At 40.1% G+C, this 24,080-nt stretch overlaps 1 protein-coding gene across 1 annotated transcript in view; it reads left to right on the top strand.

Moving 5' to 3' along the window:
- Positions 1-24,080, top strand: part of GPD2 (glycerol-3-phosphate dehydrogenase 2) — a 101,245-nt gene that overhangs the window by 44,035 nt on the left and 33,130 nt on the right. Inside the window, exons 6-7 of the mRNA XM_081814420.1 lie at positions 22,522-22,686; positions 23,513-23,657. Of these exons, the coding sequence (XP_081670546.1) occupies positions 22,522-22,686; positions 23,513-23,657 (310 nt within the window). The remainder of the gene's footprint in view (positions 1-22,521; positions 22,687-23,512; positions 23,658-24,080) is intronic.

The following is a 24,080-nucleotide window of genomic DNA, read 5'->3' as shown; positions in this document are numbered from 1 at the left end:
TATTTAACAGAGACAGAGAGAGAGAGCACAGATAGGCAGAGTGGCAGGCAGAAGGAGAGGGAGAAGCAGGCTTCCCGCTGAGCAGGGAGCCCAATGCGGGGCTCGATCCCAGGACCCCGGGATCATGACCTGAGCCAAAGGCAGACACTTAATGACTGAGCCACCCAGATGCCCCTCCTGAGCCCTTTTAATATGCTGTCAATAGTCTGATGACTTCTGTGCCATCTGCTATAAGATATTTCAGGCTTATCTTGAAGCCTTTCTGCCTGAGACCTGGAAACAACCATTTCTCCAATAAACCTTGACTCCTTCCTGAGAAGTGGTAATTAGAGACCATAATCTATTGGCTTTGGATGTTCCTTGTTATTGATTAGTCATTATTTCTAGGCCTTTCAGTAGAAAGAGTTAAGAAAAATTTTTTGTTTGAAGAAGGAAAACATGATGAATTCTTAGACATAGTTTTACTTCAAATTCAGGAGTACCTGGCTTTTATTTAACCTCATCAATCATACCTCCAAAAATATTATTACTGAAACCAGTTTAAGATTTTTTGTTGTTGCAGTTTTATTGTTGTTGCTGTTGTTTGTAGCGTACATGCCAGTGGGGATATAGATACAAATTTCCGTCTTTTAAAGCTACTTGAAATAGTTCCTGTCAGTGTGGTTATACCATCTACTTAGTACAACAAATCAGTTTAATTTTGTTTTAGATTCTTAGGGATCAGGGCACCTGAGTGGCTCATTTGGTTAAGCATCCAACTCTTGATCTCAGCTCAGGTCTTGATCTCAGGGTTGTGAGTTCAAGCCCCATGTTGGGCTCCACACTAGGCATGAAGCCTACTTAAATTATTAGGGATTTATTTTTTTAAAGCTGTGTTTTTGTTTAATAATTATGTAAAAATACAAGGTTTCAAAGTAAAAATAGAAACAAGGACTGTTCAAATAAGGCTCACTTCTTTCTGTTTCTTCTATCCTATTCCTTTCTTTTGAAAGATTACTTTCTTTCAAAAGAATTTTAGTATATCCATTCATTGTGTGCATGCATATGTATGCACGTGTGTATATGTACATCTGTATTTGTTCCCTCTACCATTTCTTTTTTTTTTTTTTAAGATTTTATTTATTTATTTGAGAGAGAGAGCAGGAGCAAGAGCAGGGGAGGGGCAGAGAGAGAGAGAGGGAGAAGCAGACTCCCCACTGAGCTGGAAGCCTGGCCCACCGTGGGGCTCGATCCCAGGACCCTGAGATCATGACCTGAGCCAAAGGCAGACACTCAACTGACAGAGCCAAGCAGGAGCCCCCCTCTCTACCATTTCTTAGCTAAGAATAGTATCTTGCATTTTTCACCTAATGTAGTGGGTATTTAATTCCATAGTAGTATAAAGAAGCACGAAGTTTTGAAAAGGTGAATTTAAAAGCATCTAGGACCCACATTTCATGGCATTAAGTTTTATACACATGTTATCTCTTAGATCAAAATAGACCCATCAGTAAGCCATATTTTCAAGTTGTTTTTCTTCTGTGAATGAAAAGTGAAATCTTAATTTCCTTGGACACCCAAAACAATGGCACATCCATTAGTTTTATCTGCATGGAGAACTTAAAATTAGGCTGTCTCGAATGCTATCATTATCATTATGTAAAATATACTCTATTTGTTTAAATTTGCTAAAACCTAGTTCATATCATCTGCTTGTGTTGAATGCCAATCTGTTTGGTCAGACTAAATGTTCATGTTAATTATAGTCTTTTAAGTAGATTGGTCTGTTTTATCCTAAACATGAAATTATATATTTCTCAGTAAAATTTTACTTTTATTTTCTTCATGTTAATGGTACACTTAGAAATACTTAGACATGGAACTAATTAATTGTAGTTTGCAGTTAAGATTTGAAAGTTAGAAGGGTTTTCTGCTTTTGTTTTAGAGACATTAGGAAAACACATGCCCAAGAAATGTAAGCCATAGTTCAATGTGCAGTGTATTGAAGCTTTAAGTCACTATCCAGTGCAATTTTTCTCAAGTAATTCTCTTTCAGAAATACAATCCTATAGGTTACATTTGGAAAGAAGGGGAGAAGGAAATAATTGCTCTTGGCATATGGGGAAATAAATAGGCACTAAAAACCATAATGATTGGTCTTCAGGAACTGATTTTCTTGCTACTTGATTGTATGACAGTGTAATGCCTCTCATATCTGTTGGCAGAGCCCTTAGATGCCCACTGATCTACCCTCTCTAGCATCATTTCCAGCATTCTTTCAAGAGGATTAAGAGTCTTTGCCCAGATAAATGTTTAGAAAAGAGAGAAAAAACCAGCAGTGCAATCCACTTTGGAGTTGTTCTGTGCCCAACATGCAACAGCTTTCTTAGTGTAGTGGAAAGCCAAGCTGGTGTCTAGCCTCGCAACAAACAGCAGTAATAGAAACATTTCTGCAATAAAAAAGTCCCACACTTTAGTTTCAACTACCAATTCTACAGCCAAGCCCTGGTGACATAATATAGAAAAACTGAAAAAAAGCCAATGGTACATAGTTCTTATAAATAAAACTAACACCTTAGTAGATTATATTCTCTGGAACCAAACAGAACACTTACTACAATGTGAATTTCAAATGGGTTTCATTATTACTATTAATACTTACTCATATCACACTTTATATTAGTTAAACACTCCTTAGATCATTATATCCGCCCACAGAAAATATGAACCACACAACACCTACTTTTCGTTTTAAACTTAGCACCGCACATTAAATACACACACACACACACACCTGACTTAGCATGCAGCTTGCATAAGTACTGCTCTTTTACTATCCAAAACCAAAGAGCTATTCTTGCATTCAATGAAAAAGTACGACCAATATGTAATTTGCTATCTATTGAAGGCTTTGAGAAGAAAATGATGAAAGAACACAATAAGTAGATGAACAACTATCAGATTAAGAACAAAATTAAACAACTCGTACTTCATATCTTTATGTCAGAGATAATTAATATATAACTCTCAATTAACTTGGGTAATTCCAAGCCTCTCAGGAAACCAGAAACTCCATATTTTCCAGGAGTTTTAAATCCTTCCACCTTTTAGCCTGAGAAATACAACAATGAACGCACTTGGTGATTTCATGCAGTTTTACTTTCCTTCACAGAGGACAAAGTTTGAAAGACAACTGAGAAGAGGCTTCAGAAAGTTCTCTCGATAATGTTCTGTGTGTGAAGCCCTGTGAGCTACCTCAAATCTGTTTTGATAAAAGAAGGGGTGTAAATACATTATTGTTGAAAAAACTAATCTAGTCAGGAGAAATTCACTATTTCTACCCCCTAAAGGGAATAAAATTAACCCAAATTCTCTTTTTCAACAGTAGCCTCTTCAAACAGTATTTTATTATTTTTTTATTTTTATTTTTTTTTAAATTTATTTATTTGAGAGAGAGCGAGCCAGAGAGAGAGCACAAGTGGAGGGGAGTGGCAGAGGGAGAAGCAGACTCCCTGCTGAGCAGGGAGCCTGATTCGGGGCTCGATCCCAGGACCCTGGGATCATGACCTGAGCCGAAGGCAGATGCTTAACCGACTGAGCCACCCAGGCACCCCTCAAACAGTATTTTAAAAAATAAATAATAGTGGGGTGCCTGGGTGGCTCAGTCGTTAAGCGTCTGCCTTCAGCTCAGGTCATGATCCCGGGGTCCTGGCATCGAGCCCCACGTCGGGCTCCCTGCTCGGTGGGAGGCCTGCATCTCCCTCTCCCACTCCCCCTGCTTGTGTTCCCTCTCTCACTATATCTCTCTCTGTCAAATAAATAAAAATCTTTAAAAAAAAAAAATAATAGTACACACTAGTTGTAAGAATTATATATTTTATTTTATTTTATTTTTTTAAAGATTTATTTATTTATTTGAGAGAGCGAGAATGAGAGAGAGAGAGTACATGAGAGGGGGGAGGGTTAGAGGGAGAAGCAGGCTCCTTGCTGAGCAGGGAGCCCGATGCGGGACTCGATCCAGGGACTCCAGGATCATGACCTGAGCCGAAGGCAGTCGCTTAACCAACTGAGCCACCCAGGCGCCCCAGAAGTATATATTTTATAAAGCAAGATTAATATATATTTTTACCTTTACCTCTATCTTCTACTTGTATGTTTCTTTTTTGCATCACACTTTCAGTAAGACTGGTATCTTTGTGATCCTTAAGCATGAATAATGAGAGAAAAGTATTTCTCCACTCAGCCAAAGCTGTTTTTTTTTTTTTTAAGTAGTGAAAGATCCTATTTAAAAGAAGCTAAGCATAAAAATTATTAAAAAACATAATGTAATAAACATACAATTTAGAGTAATATTTAAAATATATAAATACCGAAATGCAATTAAGTACCTCTCTCACTAAGGTTTAATTATTTTCATTTGCTACATTTGTTGCTTTAATGTAACTTTGGTCCTTTTTCTTACCCTTCCCCAAACGTGAATAGAATGGATTCACCCCCAAAATTTTAATTTAGACAACACTTACCTAAATTCCTCTGCTTTTGGTTATTAAGTATCTTTTTTCAGCAAGCCTTTGACTGTCTCTAGGTGTTATTGGGGGCCTTCTGTGTGCGGGGTGGGTCTATGACTGAGCCCCCCTCCCCACGCCTCCTTTAGCGTTCCCCATCCATCAGATTTTGAGTAGGTACTTTTCCCTCATTATTTGTCCTTTTTGAGCTACAAACCTCAGATTATTTCCCCCTTTTAATTCACTTTGAATTTTGGCATTTTAAACATTTTTCACAGATACTGAACTTGAAATTTTAGAGACAGCAGAAGAACTAGATCCTATCAGCTCTTTTATTGAAATGATTCTGCTGGATGCATCAGCAGATACGGGAGAGCAATACCTCCCAGAAACCAGAAGAAGCCAAGTCACAGAACAAGTCACAGAAATTCCGAGCATAACCAACAAAGGGTTCGGAACGTAAAAGGCTATGGAGCAGTAGGGAGCTTGCGGGGAAAAAATACTCCCTAATTTCCACCTTTACCAGCTGCATTTGATATAGAAATTGTATTTTGTCTGGAATTGGATAGTCACACATGAAAACAAGGTGCCATAAGGGTTATCCTGACTCACACTGAGGGAGAGTTGTAGCACTTCGTGTTGGGCAGGTGTCTGTGTGTGCTAGAAGGACTCGAACAGCATGTGGGGTCTCAAGTTACCCCCCAGGCTTTCAAACCGCTCCTTCCCACAGGAAGAGAAGCCTCTGAGGGCTGAAGGAGGAAGCAGGCACTGAGCACGGACTGCTTCTCTGCCAGTCAGTAGGTTTGGGACCACTCTCGTTGCTTTCAGTTTTCTTTGTGTCCAGATCAGAACAGGAGTCCTCCAGAAAATTCTGTACTATTGCAGGACCACGGAGCACTTCGATGGATCTCTGTGTACATTCGGTTAATCTGTTAGAGAGAAATAAAAGCTGAGCAGTCTTATTTTCCTCCGTCAACTCCTGAGCTGTGAGATCTCCTGAAGGAATGTTGGAGAAGGGTGTGAAAGTAGGAATTGAATTTGCCTCTCGTGTTTCTGCTGCTGAAGCTGCTGCTTCTGGATGGCAGGGCTCCTTGCTCACCATTGAGCCTTTTAATCCATTAAAGAATCTGATGCTGTCAGGAGGGCCTCAGGTCTGGCTCTTTTAACTCCTACTTGGTTTTGATCCATCTGCCCTCTAGAAGTTAGTGAAAAGCCCCAGGATGTGAAAATACGGTTTCCACGTAGGACTGCTGAGCTCCCTGATGTACGATTCTGGGGAAGTTGAGTGAATGTTGACGTGTGTTACTTCGGAGTTGAAGGGCGCCTCCTACAGGCTTAGGCTTGCATTGTGTTATTGCCGTGCCTGTGTAGACTCTTAAAATCAATGTGAATACTGTCTAATGTTTTCTTTTCTTTAATTCTGTACTCTGTTCTTCCTTAAGTTTAACATTTTAGTCTTGGGATGTTTGGGACTGACTGTATGGGAAGCAGTAGTTTGCATAGCAAGTTGAAATAATGGGATTCATTATTAAGATTCATATCTTTCTAGACAGGATAGTATTCCTAGTTGTTGTTTCTATATGACTAGCATTTTATTTATTTACCTATTCAGTATATCGTATCTTAGCACCATGTCTATAGGTAATACATAGGTACTAGAGATATAAGAACTACCACAAAATGTTTCCTTTCCTCAGAAAGCTCTTTGACTGTTGGAGGATATAGACAAGCAAACAATGATTTTTTAATACTATGTGAGAAATTCTGTGAGAGGCACACACCTAAGGTGGGGGATCTAGAAAAACTTCCTTGAGTAATAATTTGCTAACTTTAAGACTGTGTAGTATAACCAGGTCAAGTCAGTGGGGGAGGATGTAGCCAAAGGCATAAAGGAAAATGAAACACAGGAAGCAGTTGAATAGAGTGTGGGCTTCTGTAGGGTGAGGACAGGTGTGGAGGAGCAAACAGGGCCTCGGTCATGGAGGATCGGGTATACCATGCTGAGGGGTTCATTTTGAATTCTGTAGGCAGTGGGCATGCAGTGAATGAAAGCAGCATTTGATGCAGGGAATTCAAGATCTAGGGCACATATCTGAGTGATTAATAGGAGAGTCTTGGATGAGATTTTATGCTGTTGTGAAGGAAAGGCTGAGAGTGGAGACATAGGAAAGAGAAGGCATAATACATGGACCAGTATCCATCTCTTTGCTCACACTTCCTGAACAACTCTAGTGTCCACTAACTAGGATTTCCTATTTTTTTGATAGTTGTTTTTGTGGCTTGACTATTTATTTATAGGCCTGCCTTTTTTGGTCTTTTGTTAAATCCTCCTCACTTTGAAAGTGAATTAATAAACTAGTGTCAAATGTTTTCCAAATTCTGTTTTAAGAATAATCTAGATCTTCTAAAACTTGAGTAATGTGGGCTGTAAAAAATCTGTAACTGCCCAACTGGTTTATGTCAACATTTTGGAAAGAATATCAGTCTTTAAAATGGCGTTAGAGATATAAACCTTTGGGGGAGTGAAGAATGCCTGGTGCATGCTAATTTTGTACTTATCCAGGTGGAAGAGAGAGAAGAATAGCCAAAGCTATAGATAGAACAAAAGGATGTCAGTTGCAACCTGGTCTCAGTTTGGGTTTCGCTCTCTTCACTGCTCCCGTATCAAAACGTTCGTGGTTTACTTATTTATTTCTAACCTGAGTCATATTAAGATCTTATTTGACAAATTGTATTTTGATTTATAGTCTGTGCTTTTGGCATATGCTTTAATAGCATTAGCCAGCTCTAGACACATACTGAATTCATTATGTACCTTATGTATGTAAGTAGTAATACTTCCTTTTAATGAACATACGGTCACATCAAAGTGCTGTGAGGTGGTTTTACAAAAGCGTCTTTGTGTAGTGCTCTCAGAAGTTCAAGACATGTGTTAAGGTGAAGACTAATACGCTGTATTGCAAGTTATATTTTAACGGAGTAATATATTATAATTTTGCCCTCTCCTTAAGGTGAATAGACTGTTATAGTCTGTCTGGGTCTTTGATTCTTAAGCTTAAGTTTTTAATTGGAATTCAACATTTTTGACGTTTAAATTTTTGTGAACAGATTAATTAGAAGCTCGTAACATAAAATTGACTTTGAATTTGTATCCCGAATTGGGATATTGACAAAGGGTAGATGAGTGACTTTTTTCCCCCTCTTTTCTGCGGGTGGTAAGAAATCCACAGAAGCTGCTTTTGTAGATAGCTGTGTACGTGGCAGCATGAAACCTTGGCTATGTCTGCTAAAATGTTCCTTGTCCTTACGATACAGACAGCCTTCAATAAGGTTGAAGGGCAGGTCTCTCCCAAGGCAGGTTGGTGGCAGAAGTGAGCCTGTGAGCCATCTTCCAGAAGGAGTGGTTGCTGTCTTAGCACTCCTCATCTCTGTCCTATCAGGGCGCAGGAGGCTGACTGAGCAGTGAAGTGTTCTCAGTGATGATCTGTGGAGTCAGTGCAGGACAGCATCTTGGGGATTTTGTAGGAGAAGTGGGGCAGATATGTGTGTGTGGGTGTGTGTGGTCTATGGAGGACACTAGGCACCTCCTTGAAATAGAGAGAGGCCAGTCCTTGAGGGAACAGGTAGGCAAAATGTTTTAGCTCTGGCCAAGCAAGTTGAGATGAGAACAGAGTTCCAGTCCAAGCAGAAACCCAAGAGTGCAAACAAGATACTGGGCAGGGCTCTTCTGCTTGGTGTATATGGCAGGAGACACTGCAGCCTGGGAAACACCAGGGATTCCCTTGTCTACGGCTTCCCTGTAGGCAGATAAGTTTGTAGGCAGCTTCTTAATTCTGGAGGGATGAGACTTGCCAAGTATGATCAGGATTGACTCAGGATTGACTCAGGGACCATTTAAGGCTGAGCCAGCGAGTTGAAGGTTGTCAGTAATTAGAAGTGGGTGAGGATACCTTGACTGTCTCAGATAGAAACTAATTGGATCTTTCTTTGATAATAACCACTCCCTAACATTTCCAGGAAGACTTTGAGAATTGCTGGGAATATGGGCAAGAAACCCAACTCACTGAAACATGGTATTTGACTCTTTATTTTTCATTATAAAACAAAAGTGGAAACATTAGTAATAGTCTTGATATCTCCCAGCCTTGTATTTAAAAGTTGTAAGTAAAACTAATCAATATATTTTCAATGTGATATGGCAATGAGTGATATCTAAATTTATTATTACTACTTTTTATATTACATGAAATCATTAGAAGTGTAAGGGTGTGGTTAGTTTTTGTTTGTTGGTTTTATTGTTTTCTTTTCATTTGAATCTTGCTGTCTGTTACCATTCAGTAGCATCTCAGAGACAAGGGAAGAATTTTTTGACATTTATTGAGATCATTTTGGGGAAAGAACTGTTTTAATGGTACTATTTAATTTTTTTTTTTTTAAGATTTTATTTATTTATTTGACAGAGAGAGAGAGAGCGAGAGCAGGAACACAAGCAGGGGGAGTGGGAGAGGGAGAAGCAGGCTTCCCGCTGAGCAGGGAGCCCGATGCGGGGCTTGATCCCAGGATCCTGGGATCATGACCTGAGCCGAAGGCAGACGCTTAACAACTGGGCCACCCAGGTGCCCGGTACTATTTAATTTTAATTTATGTAGTTGTTTATCAGAAATGAGTCTATAGCCTATTTATTGAATCATTTCATTTTTTTCATTTTCTTACATATTTATTTAGTGCAGATTTTTAAAAAAGACTTTATTTGTCAGAGAGAGAGAGAGAAAGAGCACAAGCAGGGGGAGCGGCAGGCAGAGGGAGAAGCAGGTTCTCCACTGAGCAAGGAGCCCGATGTGGGACTCGATCCCAGGACCCTGGGATCATGACCTAAGCCGAAGGCAGACGTTTTATTGACTGGAGCCACCCAGGCATCCCTGTTTAGTGCAGATTTGAATAAAACTGTCTAGAATATTGGAAATGTCTTCTTAAGTACAGGGGGCATTGATTAGATCTATAGTCATTTTTTTTTTCCCCATCGAGGGGAAGTTCTGAACAACTTGGTATGGAAATGTTGACAACACATGACAGGGTAAAGGCAACTTCATCTGAACCAAATTAACTATATATTTGTCATGGCAGCAAAAATAAACCAATTTCCCTCCCTCCCTTCTATCCTTTCTTCATCTTTCTATTTTAAAAACATAAAAAAATTTTTCCAGCTTTATTGAGGTATAAATAACAAAATTATAGGATATTTAAACTGTACGATGTGATGATTTGATATATGTATACATTGTGAAAGGGTTCTCACTGAGTTATAAACTTTTAACTATTTATTATCAAAATGTGCAAAGATATACAAAAGTAGAATAGGATTTTGAACCCATATGTACTATCTCCAGCTAGAACAATTGGCAACTCATGGGTAATCTTACTTAATCTAGTTCTTTTCTTTCCCCTTCTCTATCATCCCACCGCCCCCCCCCGCCCCCCGCCCCTCAGCGCAGAGGTCAAATCCCTACCTGCCTCTTATTTTATATGCTGAGAATGATTTTTACATTTTTCAATGGTTAGATTTTGTGGCATAAAATTATGTAAAATTTAAATTTCAGCATCCATGCTCATTTGTTTAGGTATTGTCGATGACAGAGTTGAGTACATCAATAGGGATCATATGGCCTTTACAGAAAGAGTGCGCCATCCCCACACCTAGAACATTTTAATGTATATTTAACTTATAAGGGCATGGGCATTCTTTATTTTTTTTTTTAACAATATATGGCCATTATTATAGCCAACCTAATTAAAGACAATTTTCAATACCATCCAGGATATCCATGTTCAAATTTTATATGAGATGTAGTTTGGCCAGCTAGAAATTGAAGTATCATTGAAGGATAGAGTAATGAAACAAAGCTCCGGTGTGTGGGTGTCTCAGGAAATGAATTTTTTTAAACTTAGAAATGTGCGTTTTCAAATGAGATAATGGAATGCAGTTATCTAAGTTATTTTTCTAGCCTTTTGAAAAGTGTGGATAGTCATACTGAGTCATTGACAACTTACAACTCAACCTACTTTCTCAAAGTAGAATATCTTTTTTCTTACTATGGCTAGTTAATTTTTCCTCCTTTGTATTTAACTTTCCAGAGGAACAAATATGTTGGCTTTAAAAATATGGCTAGAGCATCTGGCATAGTATTTGATGTTTGTGTATGCAATATTGACGTAATTTCATTGATAACTGCATTGTGCATAAACTTTGTCTCTTTATCTGGGATCTATCAAGTATTCTAGTAGCTGTTAGGAGGTAATTAAGTGGCATTAAAGGAAGGGCTCTGTCAAGCTGATTCTCACAGCCTTTACACCTTCGTCTTCTGCCTCAGCATGTGATCATGGCTGTAAATACAGGTCAGAGTATCTATTTTTTTCCATTTCTCTCAGGGTGGTCAGTCTCTGCTAAATTGGTGGTCACTTAGCCAAACTCACAGACTCTTGAATTATAAATTAATTATTTTATTTTATTTTTAATGATTTATTTATTTACTTTAGAGAGAGAGAGAAAGAAAGAGAAAGAGAGACAGAGAGAGCACAAGTGGGGGAAGGGGCAGAGGGAGAGAATCTCAAGCAGACTCCCCGCTGAGAGCAGAGCTGGAAGTGGGGCTCAATCTCAGGACCCATGACATCATGACCTGAGCTGAAACCAAGAGTCAGTCGCTCAACTGACTGAGCCACCCAGCTGCCCCTAAATTGATTATTTTAGACAACAAATAGTTTAGCACCTTCCTACATGCCAAGTACCATTGTGCTTGCTGGAGATAAATTGGTGGTGGTGATAGTTGGGGGTGGAAAGAACTAAGTCTCTGCCCTTCATTTATTGAATCCTATGAGAAACCAAACATCCCCATAGATCAGATGAGTCATGACTGCTGTTGAAGGAAAAAAAAAAAAAAATTCCAGTAGGGCAAACTTATTTGAATATCCAAACTAAGATCAGAATTTTGCTCAGTAAGTATCAAATTTAAGTAGAAGTGATTGGATATTCTTACTGTAGTTTGAAACAATATCTGTTAAAGATATATTTGTCAAGTGAGTCTGAAAGTTTTGTTTTTATAGGTAAAAAGAACTAAATTCTTACTTGTTTTCCTTTTTAAAGTTTCAAGCCCCAAATAAAGTTTCTCAATAAACATTGAATCTGGGGGGCGCCTGGGTGTCTCAGTTAGTTGGGCGACTGCCTTCGGCTCAGGTCATGATCCTGGAGTCCCGGGATCGAGTCCCGTATCAGGCTCCCTGCTCGGCGGGGAGTCTGCTTCTCCCTCTGATCCTCCCCCTCTCATGCTTTCTGTCTCCCATTCTCTCTCAGATAAATAAATAAAATCTTTAAAAAAAAAATAAATAAACATTGAATCTGGGTCGCAAAGAGATATTCCGATAACTGAGGAATGTTTATGATTTGGGTAACAAATAAAAGGCTATCTCAAACAAAAGGAAAGGGAAGGTAAATTTAGTAGAAAGAAATGTTTATTAACAATACTAGCTGCCTTCTTATAAGGTTTCCCAGTTTACAAATGCTTCCACATAGGGGTTAATCAGATCACTGCAATTGCTCTAGAAGATCGGCACAGAAGCTGGTATTAACTCTGTTTTGTAGATGAAGAAACAGACTCTGATGGGCAAAGGGACATGCCCAGAATCAAATCAGTCCTAAGCACATAGATCCTGGACTCAGGTGTCCTGAGTCTCCCAGCGCTCTCCCTTGGTGCCTAGAATTAGCCTGCTTTCCATGTGAATGTGGCAGTCCACTTTCTTTTCAGACAATCAGGACATCCGGCTCTGTTCAGAGTGATTTGATAACAATTTGATAAGGTGTGGAATCTTCCTGTGATTAGAGAGAGAAATCTGATAAGATACAGGACTCAACCATGCAACCGATAAAGGTTCTCAAAAGGCTGCTTCCCGTTAGAATTCCCCAGCTGGCCCTTACCACATGGTTCCGTGTATTTATCATGTGGCTCACACTCAGAATCACCCCTGGGGCAGGTTGAGCCATTCCAGTGGGTTTGTAAAAAGTTGTGTGCATGAACTCACACACAAATGAGGAGAGGGGCATAGAAAGGTGGTGCCGTGTAAGGGAAAGGACTCTCTTTTACCTGTCCTTTTAGGAGAGATGGATCCGTTTCCCACTAAAGGGCTTCTTTGCCTTTGTTTCAGAATTCGATTCTCAAGTTTTCAGTTGGTTTACTTGAAATTTTACGGTAGCTGTGTATAAAATTGGTAGCACTGGCAGGAACTTAAGAGATTGCAAAGTTCCACTCTGTGGCTCAAGCGATGAGGAAACTGAGGCAGGGGTCAGGACTGGCCCAGAATTTTTAGACGCAGGTGAAAGATAAATAAATCTGGCTGAGTTAAGTTGAAAAGAACTTTTTGAGAGGGCATTGAACAGCAGGCAGAAATGCTGGGAAAGCTGAAGACATAGCTTGAAAAATAAGGGACCGAAAATGATCTGCGGCAACCAAAGCCATGGGCGACCTCTGTGCCTGCTCTGGGGCATGAAGTCTTTAATGCTGGTGACTGCATGTCACCTCTTGTTCTGCCTTCCTTGCAGACGCCTCTGCCACCGCTGCCCCTAGAAAGAGGTGGTGCTGTTGCTGTTTGCCTCCACCTTCAGACTGGATTCCCCACGTCCCGTTCTCAGGGTCACTAGCTCGAGGTTGAAGTCTGTGTCGAGAGTCTCTGATTAGAGCTAGGTCGGAGGCTTGTGTCCCAGTGGACACAGTGGACCTTCTTTCTCTCCTATGGGAGGCGTAGCCTTAGCCCCTCTGAGAGACTTAGATGGTGGGGGGCAGGGGGCTTAGATGCTGGGAAGCAAAACTAAACAACACCCAGACAATTATCTATTAGAGAAGCACACCCAGTTAGAGGCTGTTTGAGGAATGAGAACTTGGTTCTTTGGACGTTTCCCAATTTATAGCAAGCGTTGACCTCCTTTGTAAAAACTGGCAGAACGTCCCTGTTTTTAAGAGAAAGTGAAGTCGCCTGGATTAAGGTTTGGTGATTCTGATATTTTGAAATGGTTTGTTATCCTGTCAACTGTTTTCCTCTGGACTGAAAACCGTTTTCCTGTCTTTCTATCCTTTGTGACATCCGGAAGAGAATACTTGTTCGTCCGTGGTAAAAAGTGAAGAGGGAAAAGGAGAAAAGAGCAAACTGTATTCACAAAGCACAGAGATTAGAGATTAGCGGTCACATAATTTCAGGAAAATTTTGCCACATTGATGAGTGGTAAGCCATTTAAAACTCAAAAATAAACAGAGCTTTTTTGTTTTTATTTTTAAAGTATTTTAGGCAGTAGCCGTATCTTTCAATTAAGGTGTAAAGTGTTCTTAACTTCCCAGTATTTTTTTTATCTTTTAATAATGGCAGTTAATATTAATGGAGAACTATTATGTTGTACTAGTTATCTTACTTATTCCTCACGTTATCCCTCCCCCCACCCCCATCCATCCCATTATCATCCCCCTTGGATAGAGGAGTGAATAGAACCTTAGCTGAAGCAACTAGCATGAGGTTTCCCCATTGGTCGGGAATGGACTGGAAGGCAAGGACACATTCCTATGAGAGAAGACTCGCAAATCTTCCCATAACCTAGGAGAGAAAAGAAGATGTGTCTGGAGCTCCATGCTTGGTGATATCTTAGGAAAACTGCAGAGGAAAAAAAGAAAGGAAATGTGGTAAGGGTTGGAGACTTTTTGGAACTTGTGACTTTTTCAAGTTAGACTGTTGATTTGCCCTTGTATCTCAGAATCTGGGGGTGGCCGGACCAATCTCTTTCCATTTCTGTTCCCCATAGTGATACCGAGCTCAAGGCCTGGCACCGGTAGGTGTTTAAGGAATATTGGTAGAAGAAGTATCTCAAGCAGCCCCAAGACAGTTATCTTGGGTTAAAATGCCACTCCTCCTAGACCATAGACTCAGTAAATGAAGGCCGTCACCCTCAACGCTAGATATCCTAAGATAGCTGATCAGCGACTTCAGTGCATTTCAGAAACAACCAAAGACGATTACCTATGGCTTTAGGCCACATCTTGTATGGTCTATAAAAGAGTCTCTATAGTGTGTCTTGCTGACCGACTTTACAACTTCATTTCAACTATTTTTGTCTCATTACTTCTTTTCTGTTTTTCTCCCTTTGAAGTACAAAAACTTATTTGGGGCCTGTCCTAGTGGGAGGATGAATTGCCCTGGGGAGGGGTTTTCACTGTAAATTGATGGCTAGAGCATTTTTGCACAGATATAGCTGATGAATACCCAGAACCTTCTGTTTACAGTTGAAATGTGGTTTTATTTTTGTTCAACTCTAGCTAGATTCCTCAGTATCTGAAAAGTAGAAAACTTACTCTTCATTAGATCATTTAAAACTTTTTTAAGAAAGGAAAGTCCTGAGGGTATAGAAACTTTCCATACTTAAATATGTCACACTAAGGTACCTCACAATGTTTCATTTACAGGGGGCCAAAGACCACAGATCCACGCTGATTGCTAATTATTCAGATTGTAAATAGCTCCTCCAAGAACTTAGGGTGAGACAAAAGAAACAGGAAGGAACAAAAGGCCCATGATAATGAAAAGGATATTGTGAAGAGAAAGGCTGGGTAGAATTATGATGCAGGTCACATCCTGTGCCTGTATTTAATTGTACCTTTGTATTTAATAATAAAAATGATTACATGCTCAGTGCTAACAGGTGTCCCTTCCTCAGAACGGTAGTGTGGATAAGTGACAGCAAATTATTCCAATTCATAAACTTTGAATATGATGCTTTTCTTTTGAGTTTCTCCGGTCTATAATAGAAGACATTTTCTGCAGAAATATACATCAAATCAGGAAGAGTTTTAAATTTAATTCCTGATACATATGTATAAAATATAGGTGAATAAAGTACAAATGAAAAAAAATTACTTTACAGGCCCTATTTAATGAAATGGGGATGTACTAATGCCATGTCGCATTTCTGGTAGTTTATGCTTCATATAAGCTTTGGATATAATTGCAAATTAGCAGTAATTAAAGTTTATAGTTGGTGGTCTTGCTGTTAGGGCTTAATTGCCTTCTCTGCATTTTCTCTACTTGTTGCTAATCTGGGCCGCCTTTCCTAACTGCCCTAAAATATAACCCCAGCCCCAGGGAATTGCTCTCCCTGCCCCAGATTTTTCCCTCTATCGCCATCATGGCAATTTCTAATTGATTTTATTTGATTTTATCTGTCTTCCCTTTCGAGTGTGGTTCCATAGAGCAAAGACTAGAGTAGTACTGTTCTCCCTACTCAGTGGAGCCCTAGGCCTACCATCATGCCTGGCTTCCAATATGTACTCAGTATTTGTTAAAAGGATCTGCCACCTGCTGTCCTAATCATACCTCAAACCCTTGCTTGCTTTAACTTTATCACTGGCCTTCTCCTTCTGCTTGGGTTTTCACTAAAGATTGTGTGATAGAAGACATCTGTTTCCATTGTGTGCTGGGTAGCTAGGTAGAGAGACAATAGTTCCTTGGTTCAGTGGAGACCACAGCTACAGTGAGGGTAGAGTCGAGAGGTTGGCCACTGTTCCTAGAATCTATTGGCCTTGAGCACATTTCCCTTATTTGAGCAGTCTTTAACCTATGATTATGTTCTATAATCATGTACATTTACTCATTTATTCATTCAACAAATTTTGGAATATCTGCCATGTAGCAGATGCTATGGTAGGTACTGGGAAAGCAAAATTAATAAGATGCACTCTGTTCTTTTAGGAACATATTATTAGAATCAAGGTTTCCTAGACCTGGAATGACATCTATTTAGGTGTCTGTTGTAAACCTGGTTTCTAGCACAATTTCTGACACATTAAAAGCATTTAGTACAGATTTGTTCAATAAATGAGTGTCAAATGCAGGTATTTAGAAAATAGTTTGTGGTGTAATAAGTATATGTTTACAGTGTCATGGAAGCACAGAGGGGAGAAGGCTGTTGTGTCCGAGAGGAGTCAGGGAAGGTTTCATGAAAGAAAGATGAAAAGTTGAATAGTCTACCAGGCAGGATAGAATGTTTCATGGAGTAGAGACCCCATGAGCAAAAATCAGAGGTAGGAAGAGTAGAGTTTTATTTGAAGATGGCACTGTGGTCAGCCTGGAGATTTAAGGTCAGTGTGAGGAGGTAATGGGCATTGAGGCTGTTGGAATCATCAGTGTCTTTATTCAGGTACCCTATGCTCTAAATAGCTCTGTGGCACAGACTAATCATCTTACCGCCATTTATTTTACCCATTTCTATAGGAAAACAAATTGTGTTCTAAAATGTCGTCTTAGAGGCAGTCTTAAAGATAGAACCTATTTTTAAGTCAGAACTAACTTTATTAGGAAATTGGCTACATTGCCTATATAAGTTATCTATTGCCAAAATTCCACATAACAACCAACCATAAAACCCCAGGAGCATAAAAACAATTAGGCTTTATTGCTCATGCATTGGAGTAGTCATCTAGGTGGTTCTCGTAATCTTGTCTGGGGTTGGCGCCGTGATTCTTCTGGTTTCCCCTGAGCTTGCACTCATGTTTGGAGGTGTCGACTGTCAGCTGATGCAGAATGACCTTGGCTGGGATGACTAGGGCAACTTGCCACATGCCTCTTATCGGCCTCCTGGTACCAGCAGGCTAGCCTGGGTATGTCCTTTTCATGGCATTGGCAGAGCGTCCTTTTTAAAATCACATCTACTAATATTCCATTGGCCAAAACACTTTCACGTGGCTGAGTCCAGAGTCAGGGTGGGAGAGGACACTCAAGATTGATGGCAAAGGGCATGGCAGCAGGGAGGTGTGAGGAATTGGGACATTTTTGGCGGTCTCCTGCATATAGCCCGCAAAAGCCGATCAAATCAAGATTTCACTATAATTCTAGAACTAATGGAAGAATATGATTTCCGATTTTGTTTTTATGATTTACTTTATAAAGCACCTGTCTTTTGGTTTTTATTAATGCTCATTCTTTTTTCAGACACGCTGGGCCAAAGTGAGGGAAACTAGAAATGAGGGATAGGTTGAAATGAAATCTTGAAAGGGATAGGTAACTATTGAGGATTAGCCATTACATGCATTGTAGAATTTCAGAGGTGCCACCCAGCTCCTCTCCTTGTATAGGACACTGAAGCCCAGAGGAGTACTGGGTCACATGTGACCCAGGCCTTCCAAGCCCAGAGCCATTCTCCATTGTATCTGGTAAGGTGCATCCTCCCTAAACTGCTCCCTGAGTCTCCCTGATCCCTGCCACTCCCCACACAAATCATCACTTTTCTAAATAATTTACTTTTGGAAATGGCATTGTTGTCACAATTTACTGTGAAAAGTATGTTCTCATTTCAGTCTTCCTTTTCAATTTTATTCATCATATGAACTTAAAACAGATTTTGTAAAACCCTTACACACACACACACACACACACACACACACACCCCTTTTCTACTCTGCTTCTGCTTCTACTTGCACTCTTCCCATCAGAAAGGGAAATTTTAAGTATAATGGTTATATTAAATCAGCTCGAGTTTAGTAGGTTAGCCTTTGAATTATCTTTGCCAGACTGCTAAGGAGAAGCTGCCCAAGAGGTCATTGTGACACTGTCAGTCTGAGACAATGAAGCATGCCCTGTGGATTTTGTTAGGAATGGGATTAGAGCTTAAGGGAAGTGTTCTTTCTTTCAAGCATCCTTTTCCCCGCTGCTAGCAGGAGTCATGTGATTACAAGAGACCCAGGCCAGGCATAGGGAGATTGGAGGAGATATGTTCAACATTTCAACAGTGGCAGTTTTTATTGATGCTGAAGTTATGGGCAGGTGTTATTTTAATAAAGAACCATTTTTTATCTAACAGTTAGACTTTATATACAGATTCCTGGGTCCATAGTTACCTCTGTGCACTGTAAATGGCCATTTTAAAAGTACCCCGTATGAAAAGAAGACTATATGTAGAATTTCAGAGCATCGTACACTTTTAGATCTGAAGGACCAGGAAGAGGCCAGGTAATTTGTTACCAAGGGTTTTTTCATAGTTACTCGTTCTGCACATCCTTTCCGCATTCAGGGATTCTCTCTCTTTTTTTTCCAGCTATTTTGCATGTTAACTTAGTTGCCAAACTTTGAAACCCTCTGAGGAGAGCAATACTGCTATGTCTCCAAAATATTTACATTTGAGGCCAATCTTTTCGGTGGTGACATTGTGAAATATTTTTCACGTAAGTATCTCTCACTATCCTATGCACAGGGCCATTGAGAATTAAGACAAAATCCTTCTCTGCCACCACCGACCTTCATTCTTTTCGGTAGGTTGATTTAATATTGTGTTTTTCTAAACAAGGGAAAACAGTTACAGTTCCACCTCTTATGTGCTTCCTCTCATACGAGTTGTAAGTTCAGTATGTGCACATATGTGAGATTTCAAGTGCAGAAGAATAGAGTAGGAAACAGATTTTCACAGTCCCCGTCTGGGTCCTTGTGTAAGTGCCAATGTAAAGCTATGCTCTTCACTGATCCGTGAGGAGTATCATGTTGCCTGGCTCTCAGGAAACGGATTGGAAAATCCAAACTGAATACGCAGATCAATTGGGTGGGAGGGAATTGAGATTATTGTATCACATTCCAATGACATGCAATGTTGTCAAAAACTTTTTTTCTCCAGACATAAAATTATAGGAGGCATACAGATACCTTCAAAATGTCAGTAAAGGGGGTTGGAGGGGAATTTAGTTAAGAATAATGAAAATTTACCTTTTCTCCCGGGAAGCATACACTGAGAGCATCTGGGTATCTCAGGGTAAAGGGTGAATTTAATGTGGGTAGGGGAGGACGTCTACCATGAATCCAAGGAGGTAAATGAATTAAGCTGAATGTCTGCAAAGAAGGCGACTTCTGGGTGGAGGTGTGAGCTCCTGGGCCCAGAGGAAATTCAAATTGCTTACTCCTCAATTTTTAAGAACTTACCATAGCTGTGTTTGCACTCCCCTACAGAGCAAGGGGAAATAGGATGAGTCTTGAGGGAATCATTTATAACCATTTCTCCCCTGTCCCACTTATCCAACTTAAATATAAGGGCTAGTTTTTGTTTAAGTTCAGATTTTCCACATTTCTGGAGTTTCTGTACTTCCCTCAAATTTCTTGTCACCTATTTCTTGATGTCTGAAATTTCTTTAACATTAGACAAAACATTCCATAGTTAGAGGTAAGACTATAGATCGATAAAGACTGTAAAAATTTATAAACTTATATAAAATTGATATAAATCTATAAGACTATATATCTAAGACTATAAATAAACCTGTTTATTTAACTCACTGAATGGAATTTGGCTAAACTTAACATTACTTGAGAACCTGTCTGTGCCTGGTACTAACAAGGAAAACAAAACAAAACAAAACAAAAGATGAACAAGAAAGCCTTCCTGCCTTCCCATGACTGGGAAGAGGAGGTGGGAAATCATACAGCGATTACACTGGCAGGTGAGTTCCAGGAGACCAGTGTGTTCCCTGCATTTGTCTCAGTGCTTGAGTCATAATCAAGGCTTATTATTTTTTTAAGGTGATGGAAACATGGGTGAATATAATATTATAAAGCCTAGGGAAAAGGTAGATACAAGATATGATATTGGCTCAGAAAAAGGGATGAACAACTTTGCCTTGGAGGGACTCAGGGAAGGCAGAATCTAGGGGAGATATTTGAATCAGATCACGAGGGATGACTAGGGGTTGTCTGAGCTTCTAGAATAGTATTTCAGCCAGAAGAATTAGTGTGGACAAAGGCAAGAAGGTGTGAAATGGCAGGAATGTTGGGGGAGTTGCAAAAATTTGACAACCCTAGATAGTAAGAATAGTGGGAGTGGGAGAATTGTGGCAGGTGAGAATCATAGCATGAAGGCCTTAGTTCATAAATAAGTAAGTGACACGCTGATTCGAGTCAAGGCAGGGCTGCTGGGTAGTATGGCGGCATGGAAAATAAGGACCAAGGAAACTTCTTTCCTCCTCACATTTTAACTGGGATCGATCTTGTTTACCTTAAAAAGTATTGGGATTTGGAGGCTAATCAGGGGGGCATTTCTTAGTATAGAAGCAACAGCGCTTGATGCACTATACCAGTGCTGTTCCAATGAAATTTTATATTTTGAAAAGGTATTAAGAGAGAGATTTTGGATTTTCAAAGCCTCGCATTTTAATAGATGACTATGTAATATAGATATACTACTTTACAAAATAATCTGCCAGTTAACAAATCGGATTTCTGCCTGGTTCCTCTGGACAATGACTTCATATAGGATTTAAAATAGTTAATTTACACGTGGCTTTCCAGAGACTTGTCCTGTGTGTAAATCAAGCCACACCTAGTGAGGTGTGAGTTTTCCTACCATACAAACGTGACTTGGATTTCTTGTACCACCGTAGGGTGTTTCATTGTTATGTATATAAATCTAGTAGAAGGATTGGATGGGATGGCTCCTCGCTTTCGTTTAGATGTGTAATCTCTGTAGTTTAGAGAGGAGATCTATAATGGAATTCTTAATTAGTTTCTTTGGTTTGTTTGCATGTATCTAACTTAGTGGAGCATCTTCTAATTTTAAATGAACCCTCCATTAATAGAAGTTGGTTTCTTAGACTTAACTTTAAATATATATCCTGACTATTTTAATGGCAACTTTAGGGTCATGCTGAGTTGAAATTGATCCAAAGGCTGCCAGTTTTCTTCCCACTTACCCTTCAGCTACTCCTGCTCTTGTTCCTTTCTCCCCCTATTTCCATTCTGTTAATTTCTGGATAAAATAACCCCTTATTCTGTATGTTGAAGTTCAATGTATGTTCTCCGCTGACAGAGGATTTAATGTAGAGGGAAAGGTTCTTGGCTGATCGTATTAGTTCAGTTTTAGAATAAGATGTTTGTGGGGAGGGGTGGCAGAATCTTCGGTCATTGATTCTCTCTTTATAACTTTGCCCTTTTAGCTGGAACAGATTACCTGTGCAGGGCTTCTGGCCCTGCACAGACTGAATCACAAGGAAGAAACTTTACATAAACCATTTATACTAAATGTTTGGTATGCTGGCAACATAAATCAACAACAATATCCATTACAAATTCATCCCTTTATCAGTATTATCTTGATAGAACTGATCCCAGTGTGTGTGAATTTGAACCCTGATTCAATACATCTAGCCCTGGGTAATTAATTATTCAGGGCACAGAGAACCTGGCCCCTGCAATGTAGAGTAATTCTTCCTGGTCAGCGTGAACTCCACTGGCAATAATAAATAGAAAACGTCTCTAGTGATGCCAGTATTTTAAAGTGATTAATCATCTTCCCCCCCCTTCACCTCCCCCTTAGTTTTCTTAAACTAGGATTTTTCAGCAATAAATCTTTAACAATACAGGTAGGAATTGTTCTGCAATTAAATTTTGCCCTGCTTAATTTCTTACCTTTTATGTGTGATTGAAAAAAATGTTACATTTTAAGGAGCTCTGATCAAAAGTCAAACCAAGAAAAATCCTTTTATAGAATACCAAGAGATTCTCCATGGAAGATTAAGCTCTTGGTTTTGAATATTAGATAGAGCACATACTCATAAAAATTGTTAATCAACACCAGTTGGGGTGTCAGATATTCTGAGGTTTTGAATTGCTTCACTTGCGTGCATACGGGTTGTCTGTATTGGGAAAAGTCTGACATATACATATGTGCCCAAACTGCGAGAATAATTACTTATTTCTTAACTTTCAGATAATCGATGTGAGCTCTTGTAGGAAAGGGATATTTTTTTTTTTTTTTTTTGCCCTTTTGCGGTACACAAAGTGCACTTGCTGGAGTGGCAGGTACATGCCTGACCGAGAATGACCACGTAGTTTTTAAATCATGCCCTAGAGAGCTGACCAGCCATCATGTATATTCTGGGTGACAGGGACCGACGTGACATATCTGTTGTGACACACTTCTGTACCACCATTCTGTGGCTCGAGGTGACTTCTGTCCCTCCTCTGATGCTTTCCCCTGCTGCAGGACAACACAACGACGCACGGATGAACCTCGCCATTGCCCTCACTGCTGCCAGGTATGGGGCTGCCACAGCCAATTACATGGAGGTAGTGAGCTTGCTCAAGAAGACAGACCCCCACACGGGGAAAGAGCGAGTGAGCGGCGCGCGGTGTAAGGATGTGCTCACAGGTATGCCGAGGCTTGAGCAGGGAGGCATTTCTTAGCATCTTGCCTTGCCTATGTAATGACTGAATTACAATTTTTCTGTCACTTCTCTTTTATTTAAGCCAGATTTCAGAGTCCTATTAATTATATTCCTTATTGTCAACAATGACTGGTTTAACGTGAAAATTTTCCCTTGTGGTACTTGGCAATTTTTCCCCTTTGTGTTAAATAATAATAATGATAATGATAATAATAAATGCTCACAAAATTCCCACAGCTCTGAATGCATTCCATTTGGCTTTACAAAAACATGTTATTAATAAAATTAAATAAATGTGCCAGGTTTCAAAGTAAGTGACGCAGGCGCTGCATTTATACGTCGTTAGAGTCAATCACTTTCGCTTTGGTTAGATTTTCATCCTTGTCCTGGTTCTATGGCCATGGAGTGAGAGTTTCAAAATTACCTCGTTGCCTTGAACGGAAGCAGCGCTGAGAAATATGTTGTCTCACGGCAATGCTGTTTCCACAGTTGAGTTTTAAGGAGAAAGCGGCTTAATTACTCATCCCACTTTCTTCGCGTTTGGCACTCAGTGGCTGAGCACTTTGCAAACTAGACAGAACTGAGATGAAAAAGTGGCCTGCCCTTTCTTCAGCGTGGTCTTGTTTGGGTAAATTCCCTCGGATGCAAGCCCTTTGTGTGGCTTTTCACTAACTTCGGCTGCCAGTGTTACTTAGTGTGGTATACAGTATACTTCGCCATAGGTTAAGTTTATAGGCAAATTAATAATCCAAAGCATCAGTGAGCAGAGAAACAAATGGGGCATGTGATTGATGCTGCTTTCTTTCACAGGGCAGGAGTTTGATGTGAGAGCCAAATGTGTTATCAATGCTACGGGACCTTTCACAGACACCGTGCGCAAAATGGATGATAAGAACGCCACCGCCATCTGCCAGCCGAGCGCCGGCGTCCACATCGTGATGCCTGGTTATTACAGGTAACCGGATGCCCGGGGCGCCGGGGCCCCACTGGGGGCCACAGGAAATCGTCCGCATTCGGTCTTCCAGCACACTTCTCTTAATAAGAGGTGGTCTAGCTTGCTGTTCAGAATGAGAAATAAGCGAAGGAACTCTTCCAAAACACAAAATACAATCCAGACGTGGGATTTTCATAGCTCTTACAACAACGCTCATTTCTCGGGGTCAATGATTTGGGACCTTTTTTTTTTTTTTTTTAAGATTTTATTTATTTATTTGACAGAGAGAGAGATAGCGAGAGCAGGAACACAAGCAGGGGGAGTGGGAGAGGGAGAAGCAGGCTCCCCGCCGAGCAGGGAGCCCGATGCGGGGCTCGATCCCAGGACCCTGGGACCATGACCTGAGCCGAAGGCAGACGCCCAACCATCTGAGCCACCCAGGCG

Source organism: Leptonychotes weddellii, chromosome 3, assembly GCF_054177405.1.
Source record: "Leptonychotes weddellii isolate Sample4059 chromosome 3, ASM5417740v2, whole genome shotgun sequence".
Taxonomy (NCBI): domain Eukaryota; kingdom Metazoa; phylum Chordata; class Mammalia; order Carnivora; family Phocidae; genus Leptonychotes; species Leptonychotes weddellii.
This window is presented reverse-complemented; position numbering and strand designations above follow the sequence as displayed.